Source organism: Scomber japonicus, chromosome 3 (genome assembly GCF_027409825.1).
Source record: "Scomber japonicus isolate fScoJap1 chromosome 3, fScoJap1.pri, whole genome shotgun sequence".
Taxonomy (NCBI): Eukaryota; Metazoa; Chordata; class Actinopteri; order Scombriformes; family Scombridae; genus Scomber; species Scomber japonicus.
This window is the reverse complement of record NC_070580.1, coordinates 736677-750000: the sequence shown is the minus strand read 5'-3', so window position 1 is coordinate 750000 and position 13324 is coordinate 736677. Positions and strand designations below refer to the sequence as shown.

General features: G+C 40.3%; 1 protein-coding gene across 1 annotated transcript in view; it reads left to right on the top strand.

Moving 5' to 3' along the window:
* ptprga (protein tyrosine phosphatase receptor type Ga) overlaps positions 1–13324 on the top strand; it is a 540919-nt gene that overhangs the window by 503947 nt on the left and 23648 nt on the right. The window contains exons 16-21 of the mRNA XM_053316686.1: positions 5306–5397; positions 8149–8245; positions 10128–10210; positions 10667–10801; positions 12076–12210; positions 12625–12800. Of these exons, the coding sequence (XP_053172661.1) occupies positions 5306–5397; positions 8149–8245; positions 10128–10210; positions 10667–10801; positions 12076–12210; positions 12625–12800 (718 nt within the window). The remainder of the gene's footprint in view (positions 1–5305; positions 5398–8148; positions 8246–10127; positions 10211–10666; positions 10802–12075; positions 12211–12624; positions 12801–13324) is intronic.

The window sequence follows — 13324 nt, the reverse complement described above, 5'->3', positions numbered from 1 at the left end:
ACGCTGTGGGAGTATCCGCTGAGTTCACTGATACCCCGCCCCCTACCAAGTGTCACCTGTCAATCAAAGTCACCACCTCTACCCGAAACATGGACGCTACGTCTGACAGCTTTCTGCTGCTAACTCAGCTGCTAGCTCGGCGGCTAACTTGGCTGCTAGCTTGGCGGCTAATTTGGCAGCTAAGTTGGCTGCTAGCTCGGCGGCTAACTTGGCTTCTAGCTCTGCGGCTAATTCGGCAGCTAGCTCGGCGGCTAACTCAGCTAACTGGCTAACTGTAGACTGTAGTAGTAGTGTGTGCTGAATGTATTTATACCTCTACAGCAGCAGGGGAGGGTTTATTTTCAGACCCGCCCACTAAATCCTGAACACAGAAATGTTGAAACACAGTTTGTGAAGCCTAGCTCCACAATTCAAATCTAAATGGTTGAAATGCTTTTTACACCTTTTTTAGAAATACATTTATGATCTATTTAATGTCTGAATTCACTTTACACTGTCTTTTTAAAAAAAAGATTCTGATATACTCCTTCCTTCCTATTTTGATTGGTTGCCTTTTCCCTTCCATTCATCTATCTCAGTACAGTCCCTTCCATTCATCTATCTCAGTACAGTCTTTCTGGACAGTGTTAGGTGGTCATCCACTGTGGGGTTAGGGGTCAGGGCTATTCTTACAGCAGAGGTCCAAGGTTACAAGTCACCATGAGAGCTTAATGAACCTACTGGTCTCAGCTTCCAGTAACCAAACAGCCTGGATAAGTATAATCCAAACTGGGATTAAATACATGAGTATATATAGTAAATCTGTGTAGATGGAACATATTTACTTGAATATGGGAGTAGACTTTTAGATGTTGAATATAATGCACTTTTCATACAATTTTGACCCTAATTACACTGATGCATACACCTCACCATGGAGCTATGAAACCAAACACAATGATAAATGTCACACATTCATGAGATCCAACCACTGACTGGAACTCTGGGTTTTTCCCCCTCAAAGGAATATGTCAGTTTTCTCCTGCTGTAGATCTGTTAAGGAAGTATTGTCCTCTCCCTGGTCAGTGTAAACAGTCTCAGATACCCTGTTGTCACACAGCACTGTTATCAGTGGTGGAACTGTTGAGCTGAAGACATATTATTACATTTCACACTGTCCTTAACAATAAAACCCTGTCTTACAGACCTGGTAAAAGACATGTTTTTGTCTATATAGCCAGATGACACATATAGCTAGAACCAAGCTTTTTTACATGGACTTCCATTACTCTGGCTCCCAGTCTCAACTAATATTGATCGACTTAAAAACCCGAGCACATGAGCACCACTCACTTCTCTCTTAAGTTGAGTGTCTGGTTTGTGTGAGTGACGTTAAACAAGATGATAGTGTCGTCTATCCCGAGAACAAGTGATATCTGAATGCATTGGTGTACCGCTTTGAATATCAAATACAACTAAAAGGGTGAGGCAGAGAGAGGTAGAAGGCTTTTAAAGACTGTGTAAAGTGAATTCAGACATTTTCTTCTAAACACATTAAATAAGCTAGCAGCCGAGTTAGCCGCCAAGCTGGCAGCTGAGTTAGCAGCAGAAAGCTCTCAGACCTAGCGTCCATGTTTCTGGAAGAGGTGGTGACTTTGATTGACAGGTGACACTTGGTAGGGGGCGGGGTTTCATCGAACTCTGCTCATTCAAATTTGGCAGGGTGGTTAACAACACACTTTTCTGTGGTATGTCAAACTCAGAAAACATATTTATTCTTACTTTACACAGACTTTAAGTATGGTAGGAAGCCTGCAAAACCACATGTATAACTATGATGAAATGTTTTGGATTGCTCAACTCAAACTTGAAACTATTCTGCTGAGAGGGAGAAAGAGAGAGAGAGAGAGAGAGAGAGGTTGAAAGAGAGAGGCTCTGCAACACAAACACATATTTAAAACCTCTACAGGGCTTGGAAGCTGCTCTCTAGCAGGTCCAGCTCTGGTCCTTAGGTCCAGGATTTGGATCCAAAACCCATCAAATCAATTGAAAGCTTGTAGGGCCTCTTTACAATGGGGATTTGGCTGAGTCCAAAGACCTCCATTCACACCAGGGCCAGTGTTTGAGGCATGGCAGAGTCCAGCACAGACAAAACAGGGGTCTGCCATTGAGCCTGCATCCCTCCTCTCAGCAAGTGCACAGACTCACATCAATGTAGTATAGTGTATTGTTTTTTGATAAGGGTAAGACTAATGATCAGGAAATAAGCCATACTGCCTCACATGACACACACTGTTACATTAGTGCCTACTGCATGCAGACAGGGTTGTGGTGTATGACCATATGTTAGTCATGTTAATTGTCTCAATCAGCTCAGACCTAGAGCCTCACACATCCCATAATCCTCTTTAAGGCCTTGGGCTGGATTTAAAACTTGCAGGTAGCAGCCACTTACTACACACTCGACCATTCAACACACACACACACAAAAAAAGACAGATTTGCTACATTAGTTCTAACATGCTTTTTCATGAGGATGACCAGATCAATACTCCATATTATTATTAATTCTGTCTGTCATGGGAATCTCAAGTTGCTGACCGCATGTCTCTGGTTCAAATCCAACCTGAAACCTTAGTTCCATGTCTCTGGTCCTCTCCCTTTACTTCCTGTCACCTCTTCACTGGACCTGTTGAATAAATGCAAGAAAAGCTTCCCAGAAGTCAGACTGAAACTTGGACTTGGCAGTGTGTTTGTATGTATGATACTTTAGTCAGTGTAACATTCATTAAAAAAAAAAATCACGAGATGTATTTATTCCTCTGTAAAGCAAAACATGGGTGAAAATAGTCATTTAAAGTTTTACCATTATTCGTTTTCACAAAAGATTTAATGATATACACATCCATAGAATCTTAAATATTGAAACATCACCTTGAGCTGTGTGAAAACAAATTGAATAAAAATGTCAAGATGAGAATGAATGTCTATTCTGTTGAATGTAAGCTTCCCCAGTTACAATGAATGACACATCCAGCGGCTCAGAATAAATTTCACCTGGAGTGAAAAGTGTGTTTAACGAGTCGGATGAAAAGGCTCTGAAGGAAATGAGTTTGGACATCTTTCTGTCTGCGTTACCGAGCTTGTTGTCACAGCAAACATCTGTACTGTCAGCTTGGGAACATGTCTGTTTGTGGTCACAAGAATAACTAAAAGAGTGCTCCAACAAAATGAATTTCACTTCAGTCATGAACTGTTCAAACCCTGTTAGAGAGCCGAATTACTGAACTACTGAGTCATAAATAAGACACTTCATTGAGTTTATTAGATTTATTGAAGGTTTTTATTTAGGAAATCAAATAGACTTTTTAAAAATCAGCTGTTTACTTCTATAGTCTAATTGCCTAGGACATTAATACTGTACAGATCTATTAGTGATGTCTTTAAAATATATGAAAGAAATAAAAAAATGAGTTCTCCATGTACAGTAGCTAATTGGCTCTCCTCAGCACTCAGCAGCCTGCTTTGTTTACTTACACAACTAATTTTGACGTATTTGCATTCATAAACGAGCATCTAGCCTGACACAAAGTGAGAGAGAAAGCGAGTATATGCTCTTGTTAATATTTGATGAAGACTAAACTGAAAGGAGCTGTGAGAGAGTTTTTAGCTCTTGTGTAATGTCTTTGCATCCTTTTGACTGAGCGGGCACCAATCATCTGACTGGAGTTCAGCTCTTTATGCTGTCAGCGTTTAAAGAACGACTACCGCTTTGCAACTGTTTGTATGCAAGTGTTTGCATAGGATGAAACGTGCGCAGCGGTCGTCTGTCGTCCAGTTTAAAGCTCCCACAAGCAACAAAACATAACAGAACAAAAAAACCCACTTTAGGCAAGCTTTCCTGTATGTTATAATAGCTTGGTCCTCTGCAGTAAAGCAGTGGAAGTGAAACCTAACTGAGCTTGCATTACTCTTGGAACAGTTCCAGGTAATGAATGTACTCAAAGCACCACACAGTATCATGAGAACATTTACATTTACACCATTTGCACCCAGCCCGACATTATGATTTACTGATTTCCATCATTGTAATTCAATTTAAATGACTTAGAAATGACTCCTTACATACTGTTCATACTCAACACCCTCGCACTATGTTATGGGTCAATTTTGACCCGATCTAAGAATCCCCTCATAAAAAGCGTCTATACCAAATGTGTGATTAAACCTTGATTCATGTTTCAGAGAGCAGAGAGAGTGTATTTTTGAGCTTTTACACCACTAAACATCTCCTATCACACAATATCATGTCCTATTTGACCTCAGACATGAAAATATAACATAGCAATAATGATGTAAATGTATTTTATTTAAACTCTAAAACACTTGATTCTCTTAGTGACAGTGTAAAGTGAATTCAGACACGTTAAATACGCCATAAATGTATTTCTAAAAAAGGTGTAAAAAGCATTTCAACCATTTAGATTTGAATTGTGGAGCTAGGCTTCACAAACTGTGTTTCAACATTTCTGTGTTCAGGATTGGCATAAACCCTCCCCTGCTGCTGTAGAGGTATAAATACATTCAGCACACACTACTACTACTACAGTCTACAGTTAGCCAGTCAGCTGTGTTAGCAGCCGAGTTCGCCGCTGTGTTAGCCGCCGAGCTAGCAGCTGAGTTAGCCGCCGAGCTGTGTTAGCGCACAGTCTATGGTTAGCAGCAGAAAGCTCTCAGACATAGCGTCTATGTTTCTGGTAGAGGTGGTGACTTTGATTGACAGGTGACACTTGGTAGGGGGCGGGGGTTTCAACAGACTCAGCGGGCACTCCCACAGCGTTTGGGAGCAGAGAAAGAGGCTGATTTTTACACAACTTAAGCATAATTGCATATATTTGGCTTTTTTTTTTAATCATTCAAATTTGGCAGGGTGGTTAACAACACACTTTTCTGTGGTATGTGGTATATGGCTTTACACAGACTTTAATGAACTTGTTATCAAGCAGCTGAAGCTCATCAACGGGCTTGACAACAAGTTAATAATTAGAATCAGGTGTGTATAAAACATGCAGGGCAGTAGCTCTCCAGGAGCAAGGTTGGATACTACCGCTCTAGACTCTTCTGTAATGTTTGAATTGATCTAACAAAACAATGTAAATGGTCTGGCACAGCCTCAATCATGAGTCACTGCCTTACCTTTGTTTATCATGGGTAGGTTACCATGTGTATGTTTCTCCGACACTTATATACACAGATTTGGCAACAGTCCAGTATGAGCAGTTGAGAGGACATGCTGCTGTTTATCGCTCTCTTGTCTCCTCTGCAGATGACATGGAAGCCATTCCAGTCAAGCAGTTCATCAAGCACGTCTCTGAACTCTACTCAAATAACCAACATGGATTCTCTGAAGATTTTGAGGTGAGCGGTAAAATGTTACTCCTGCAAACTTAACCCTCAAAACAGAGTGATAATTAGTTAGTATGCCTCTGACATTTCTTCTAGTCTACCACTTGATCCACTTGGTACCAGCCAATAACAGACAGAATACATTTGTGCTCCTTTCATTACATTTTGGAAACAGCACATGCACATGACCAAATCTGTCATCTGACACTGAGAGCCAGGCACAAATAAACTGATGCATTAGAACATGAGGAGTGGCTATTGTCTTTATTCCCACTGTATTTCTAAAGCTCTAACCAGTATATAATCCATAATACATCAGTATATATGCAGAAAATGTAAATATAGCACATCACTAAAAGATGTCGCTTAGTCATTTTTCAGATAGTAGTTATCATTTATGCCTATATAACCTTGTTGTGGAATAAATATAGGTGGTGTACTGTCTAAATACTCCCACACTGAATGAATATTGAACTAAAAGATAGTGAGAGATAATGAAGACAAAAAAGGCTGCACACTGAATGATTGTGGTTATCTCAGAGAGAACGAGAGGGATGTTTCAGCGATGGGCAATTTACTTTAGTTATAAACCTGGCACGCTTCATTACACCAGCCGAAGCACACTGTGCGATTGTGGGTTGCTCTGTTCCTTTTCTCTCTACTTCTTCTTCCTCTTCTTCTTTGTCTCCAGCTTCTCCTCCAATCTCTCCACATTCCTAGTTCATGCTCTTTCTAGTGGGTGGGTGGACTGAGCTAGACCCCCTGAATGAGTTACTTAATTGGAAAAAACAGTGGCCTTCACACTCCACATAGCACAATGGACCCCTCCCCCCCCACTGCCCTGGTTTAGGCTTGATGGACACTGGGAAGTGCTTTAGGAAAAAGGGTCTCCTTCTCAAATGAAATGATCCGCCTGCCTCATCCTCACCATCCCGGCTGTCCCAGTTTTTCCTGCTTTGATAGAGGGACTCTGGGAGGCTGAAGACATCAATTAACATGATTTAGTCCCATCTGCATTGTGTGTGACATTGTTGCCACCCAGCTAAATAATCAAAAGTAGCAGTGAATACTCCAAGAAAACGAATTTCCCCATGGGACAATAAAAAAAGGCTATTTATCATTACTATACAGAGAGAGAGAGAGATTCAATGGTGATTGTGAAATGCTTCTATAGAGGTTGATGTTCCTGGAGAATATAGAGACGCTCCCTAGTAACAGGGGAAAGATCACATGTTAGTGATGTAAACAGGGTCTATGCAGTTTTTATCCTTTCATTTGACACCCGTCTGTACATGTGTTCATTCTCATTCCATTTTAACACACTGTCAAATGTGCATTCCAGCTTGTTTGGAGCAGGGTCATAAAGCTAGGTTGCATCACTATGTTGTTGTGAGAGGGCAGTGCATGTACTATAGTGTTCCATGCTGATTATCAGTACACAATAACTTCACTGTGACACCAAAGGTACACTGGTATTACCCAGTCTCTCATGTTCTAAGATAGCACCAGCAATGGAACCTGTGTGTGTGTGTGTGTGTGTGTGTGTGTGTGTGTGTGTGTGTGTGTGTGTGTGTGTGTGTGTGTGTGTGTGTGTGTGTGTGTGTGTGTGTGTGTGTGTGTGTGTGTGTGTGTGTGTGTGTGTGTGTGTGTACACTTCGGTGTTCTTGCATGTGGATGAGTTTAAAGCTCTGCACATATGTGTGAATATATGTACCAGTTCATGCACCATCTGCTGACCACATCACCTGTCTGTGTGACATCATCTGCAGTCCCACCCTGTCTCTTCCCATCATACCTGCAACCTGATCCACTCACACATAGTCACGTGAATCCCACTATGCCAAAAATAAATCCCTTTCCCAACTAGAATGATGAATCCATGTTTAATAGTGCTAAAACAAGACGATGGGCCTGTAAAGCCCCAGAGGAAATGAGACCGAAGGGTCAGAGCCAAATCCAGCGTCTGCGTTCCCTGTTGGCCATGCTGAGTTAGCAGCCAACAGCTGTTTGTTTGGCAGGAACTCAACATTAAACACTGACATATATTCACAGGCTGCTCAGCCCAGAATTGCTCTCTGTCATTTTTAGGACTATAAGCAACAGCCATGAGGCAGTATCCACATAGGAGAATAATTATGGAAAAAATAGAGGAAGTAAACAAGAACAGATCTCCAGGGTGAATTCTGTAATTGATTTTCAGTCTAAATTGACTGTAGCTGTTTCTTTCCAACATGTTGTACTATACCCTCAAGTCAAGAAAATAAATGAAGCAATGTAGCTTATTTAACCACAAGCTGTGAAGAAAGGAACACTTGCTGTAGAGAAAGAGAGGCTGAGGAAGTTGGAATCAGCCTGAACAGGTAGAACAGGGAGAGCAGCTTTTGTGTAAGAGAAATGGACCATTTCAAAGTTATGACAGTAGCATGTGATGGATGTCAAACAACCCAAAAGTACATAATTCATCAACAACAAAATACCTTTTTGAAGGTTTATGAAAAGTATGTATGTAGGCTACATTTGGACAGAAATAAATGCAAACAGAATCATATCATTCCCTTCAGAAGACCAACTGAACTTTGCTTTTTAAATCTAAATGTAAGACATGGACCCTTTAGAGACTGCAATATTTATTACACCCCACTGTGCAAAAGTTATTTTGGTTAAATCAAAGTGGTTGATCCTCTGCAGAGCATGTAGCATGGCAGTCTGCAATTACATTGAGATTTTGTGTGTTTGTGTGTTTGTGTGTTTGTCCTTCTGCAGGAGGTTCAGCGCTGCACTGCAGATATGAAGATCACATCAGAGCACTCCAACCACCCTGACAACAAGCACAAGAACAGATACATCAACATAGTGGCCTGTGAGTAAACCAAACCAGGATTACACACTCACAAATACACATATCACACTACACATCCCGAGATACACACATTTCATGGCACACTCTAATGTGAGCAATTATCTCTCAAACAAGATACATATCAAATATTTGCTTATTTTGATATTTTCAGCATAAAGCGATTTGTATACAATAAAACCTAAAGAGACAATTATAAAATTTCAGCACAATTAACAGAGCTGAATAAAAGAAAACTAGAAAAATAACAACAATTTTAGTTAAAGGAATAAAAGGTCATATGATTCAAAACAAATCATTAAAAACATGCCTCATCGACTCCCCACCATTAAGGCCTTCTATGTAAGTTTATTTTTAGAAGGTATTTAAAAGATGAAAGTGATTTAGCCAGCCTAACCTACTCAGGCAGGTCATTCCACAGTCTAGCAGCCTTAATAAAGAAAGCACCTTTAGTCTTTAGCCTGGACTGTGAAGATTGCACGCTGTATTCTAGCTCCTCAAGGGTTAACAGGTCAGGGTCTAATAAACCTTAAATCAGTTCTAAATCTAACTGGTAACTATAGTGCAGATGTGTTAAGATTGGGGTAATATGGTATCTATGTTTGGTGGTACTCTACCCTTGCTGATCTTTCATAACTAGTCTACCCTCAACATAATAAATGACCACTAATATTCTGCACCAAATTTAGTGTTTGTATTCAAATGGACAGTCTTGTAACAACCATTGCTAACTGTGTACTGTGTATTTTGAGTAATTGATTTTAAAAATTCAGTTAATTGAGTCGATGGATCATTTCTAGTATACACCTCTTCATGGGAAGCTTTTACACTGTTTTCCAGTGTTTAAGAATAAAACCAAAACCAATAAAACACACTGAATGAAATCACAGTAACAATCAGGTTAAAGTAACATAGCCTTAGTTGAAACACAACATTTATCATGAATGGTTTTTACTGAAAACACCTGGATTTTTAAAAGGAGATTGGTCTTTACTTTGGTGTTAGGAGTTTCCCTCCATGTTAGCTTCCTGTAAAGAAGGTTTATATGAGCCAAGACAGCTTTGGAAGAGAAAAATTAAGGTAATAAAATCACAAAATTCTGAGGTTTCTTTCTCTTTGGGGAGTATATCTCAATGTCATTGTAACCAGCCAGATTCTAGTGTAGCAGGTGGAAATGATGGTGTAAGGGTGGTTGTAGAGGAAAGACAGCTGTATTAACACAATCAGTCAGGATCCTCTGCTGGGAACCATGAATGTCAACAGCTAATCGGTCATCTCGTCATCACTTTGCTGTTGATTCTTCTAAATTGGTATGTAATTACCCAAAATATAGAGTGGTGAATGTGAATTTTCTTTTGTAGATTTTGAGAAATATATCAGTTGAAGTTTGTCCCTAGAGGCACAGCAGAGGAAAGGTCATGGTCTCATATAATCATATATATATATGTGTGTATATATATATAATACCAACATTACTGTCCTTATGCTTTAGCAGCACTAACAGAGCAAAAATGTCCCACAAATCACACACACACATTTGCTGCCAGACTCCATCAGTCTCTAATAAATGTTTCACGTCTCATACAGCCATTGGCTGTGGATTACTGGCTGGAAGTAGCTGAGTCCTGTGTTTATTAGAGTGCATGCTGGAAGCAGAGGGCAGGAGACGTGCTGGTTAGCTGTTTGTAAAAGACAACACGACTCAGTTCCATCATTGTTTCAACCGCAAAGGTTAATGTGCTTCTTAGTTGGAAGCAGGTGCCTTGGCATGGCATCAAGCTAACAACATTACATGGACAGCAGCACTGTGTTAGGGGTTAGGGTTAAGGTGCTTCCATTCACACAAACACACTCACCGCTTTACTACTCTGTGTTTCCTCCTCAGATGACCACAGCAGGGTGAAGCTGAGGCCGCTGGCTGGGAAGGACTCCAAACACACCGACTACATCAATGCCAACTATGTAGATGTGAGTGCTTCCACTGGGGAGGTGTGTGTGTGTGTGTGTGTGTGTGTGTGTGTGTGTGTGTGTGTGTGTGTGTGTGTGTGTGTGTGTGTGTGTGTGTGTGTGTGTGTGTGTGTGTGTGTGTGTGTGTGTGTGTGTGTGTGTGTGTGTGTGTGTGTGTGTGTGTGTGTGTGTGTGTGTGTGTGTGTGTGTGTGTGTGTGTGTGTGTGTGTGTGTGTGTGTGTGTGTGTGTGTGTGTGTGTGTGTGTGTGTGTGTGTGTGTGTGTGTGTGTGTGTGTGTGTGTGTGTGTGTGTGTGTGTGTGTGTGGAAGAATCATTTTAGAGATGTTGACTGCAATATAGTAATGTATCTTTTATGTAACGTAATTAACTATTGGAAGGATTGTAGTTTACTGATTTGCTTTTTTCTATGCCACATATTTCCAAGCTAATGTTCTGCCTCTTTCATTCATCCATTAGGGTTATAATAAGCCTAAAGCTTACATTGCAGCCCAGGGACCTCTCAAGTCCACATTTGAGGATTTTTGGCGGATGGTGTGGGAGCAGAATACAGGCATGATTGTAATGATCACCAACTTGGTGGAGAAAGGCCGGGTATGTGCTACATGAAGCTGCTGACAGTCAGCTCTGTGGATGTATAAGACAAGGTTCACATGTGTCTGACAACCTGTGAATGTATATTACAATGTATGAATGTGTGACATAAAGAATCAAAGGTTCTATACATTTTCATTTTCATAGGAAACACTTGACACCTGTAGCATCCTGGTGTTAAAGCTGAATTTGCACATGTCAGTATTTCACATAACTGATATTAATGGAGGGATGTGTCTTTCTAGGCATGCTGGGATCTTTATCTCCAACAGACTTAATAGTTTAATAGAGAGCACAATCCTCTGGAAAGTATCCATTCCAGCTTCCAACAGTCCTTACTGTTCTAGTTTTGGCTAATGTGCAATGTACAGTCTAGGGTAACATAATATGGTGATTTAGGTCCAACCTGAAATGAACAATATAAAGCAGTAATTATTATGTCTGAAGTTGGTCAAAACCAAATAAAATATCCCTTAACAGCCTGCTTTGGCTTCAAGTTGTCATTCACAGCAACAACACATCATCAGGAGTTCATTAAGAGTTCATTAACATTTCAAATAATAAAGGCCCAAATTCAAAACCAAGATCATAATAAATAAAGGCCTCCACAATTCTATAAAAATCTGTCCGTGAGCATATTTCCCATGTCAGTCTCTCCAAAGGCAAGCATTTATTTAAGTGGTCTATAAACATTTTGAAACTAGGAGGTGATTCACTCTTCCAGAGAGTGAGAATACATTTTTTGGCAAAATATGATATAATTATTAAACGTCTGCGTTTTGTATAATCTATATGACAAGCAGGCATTTATTAGCATGTCATTCAATAAATAAAAACGGATTCAAATCAAATTTCCATTCATGTATTAATGAGCCTAGACTAAAGCATGTTGAAAATTGCTTCAGTGCTTGTCAATAGACAATAGAAGCATTCAGCATGGTCATCTGCTGTTATACCACATGCAGTCAACAGTACAACACTTAGTATGTTTGAATGGTGTTGTGATGTTTACTGTTGTACTGTGAAGAGTCTTCTTCTTCTGAGGGGCCCCCAGAGAGGCCCTTTGGGTTTCTACCTTACAACTGTGTCTTTCAGGAAGTCTATAATTCTGCACTGAGCTCCTCATGTCACAGAAACATACAGTACAGTACACGTACACTGTCTATTTGATGGGAAAAGTGAAACATTGAGCGAAATGTTTCCTGGCTCAGCATAGCGCCTTAAAACTTAATGACTTGATGTGATTTGTGTGTTTGTTTGTACTTGTTCTACAGAGAAAATGTGACCAGTACTGGCCAACAGAGAACAGTGAAGAGTATGGCAACATGGTAGTCACACTGAAAAGCACCAAAGTTCATGCCTGCTACACCATACGCCATTTCACACTGCGCAACACTAAAGTGAAGAAGGTGAGAACGGATGAGAAGAAGCTCAACTCCTTATCTGGACAGGAAGTGATGTCATGCTTTGTAAATCATTCAGATTAAGTTTGTGGGGTCAATAACCTCTTAGAACCACTAACGTGGCAGAGCACTAATGTATACTAATGTATAACACTGACCAAATGATAAAAGTGTCTTGTCAGTCTTGAGTTTTTGCTCCACTTTATTTACTTTCATTAATGTATGTGTGTATATACGCAAAAGAAATGTAGAAGTTAGAACACTTTCAAGATACTCAGAGATGCTTTACACAACAAATTGATGCTAATTGTACATTCTTTGTCTCCCTCCCTAAATACTACCACAATTATCTTTTCTTTCATCTCATCTTTCTCCAACCTGACAACCAATCTCTTCCATCCTCTCTTTACTTCCATCCAGGGTGGGAAGGGGAACCCGAAGACACGGGCCCAGAGCGAACGCACAGTGCTCCAGTACCATTACACCCAGTGGCCAGACATGGGTGTCCCTGAGTATACCATGCCCGTCCTCACCTTTGTCCGCAGGTCCTCAGCCGCCCAGATGCCTGACATGGGACCCATGCTTGTCCACTGCAGGTAACACCTGTGTGCTTCCTTTCATGTCACTGTAACTCAGCTCCCTCCATTAATATGGTCCCAGCTGACATGTAGCTTTCTCCTGAATTAATTAGAGTGTGTCTTCATTAGGCTACAGTATGTCTTCATCATGCATAATTTAATTGATACCTCTCTATGCAATTAAAACACTTACTTACAAGCTCTTGAAATAACTAAGGAACGCATCTTTCAATTTGTTTCTCATCCATTAGGATTTGGCCATTGATTTTCAGTAAGCCTTTGATGTTATCATTAGTCTTTTAATCAGAGAGTCTCATAGGTGGGTTTGTTTTCATTGCTAAAGTCCCAGCTTTAGGCTTTTTCATTAACATCAGAATATTTACATCACCTCAGAGCCTCAAAACAATACTGTGTTCTGAAGCTCAGAGAATAATAATACTGTATGTAAAGTCTACGTACATATCACAATCTGATGAACAAACTAACCTGCTCATGGTGCAATTAGAATGTTGTTGCCATTCTGTGTTTATTTGATTTAGAAT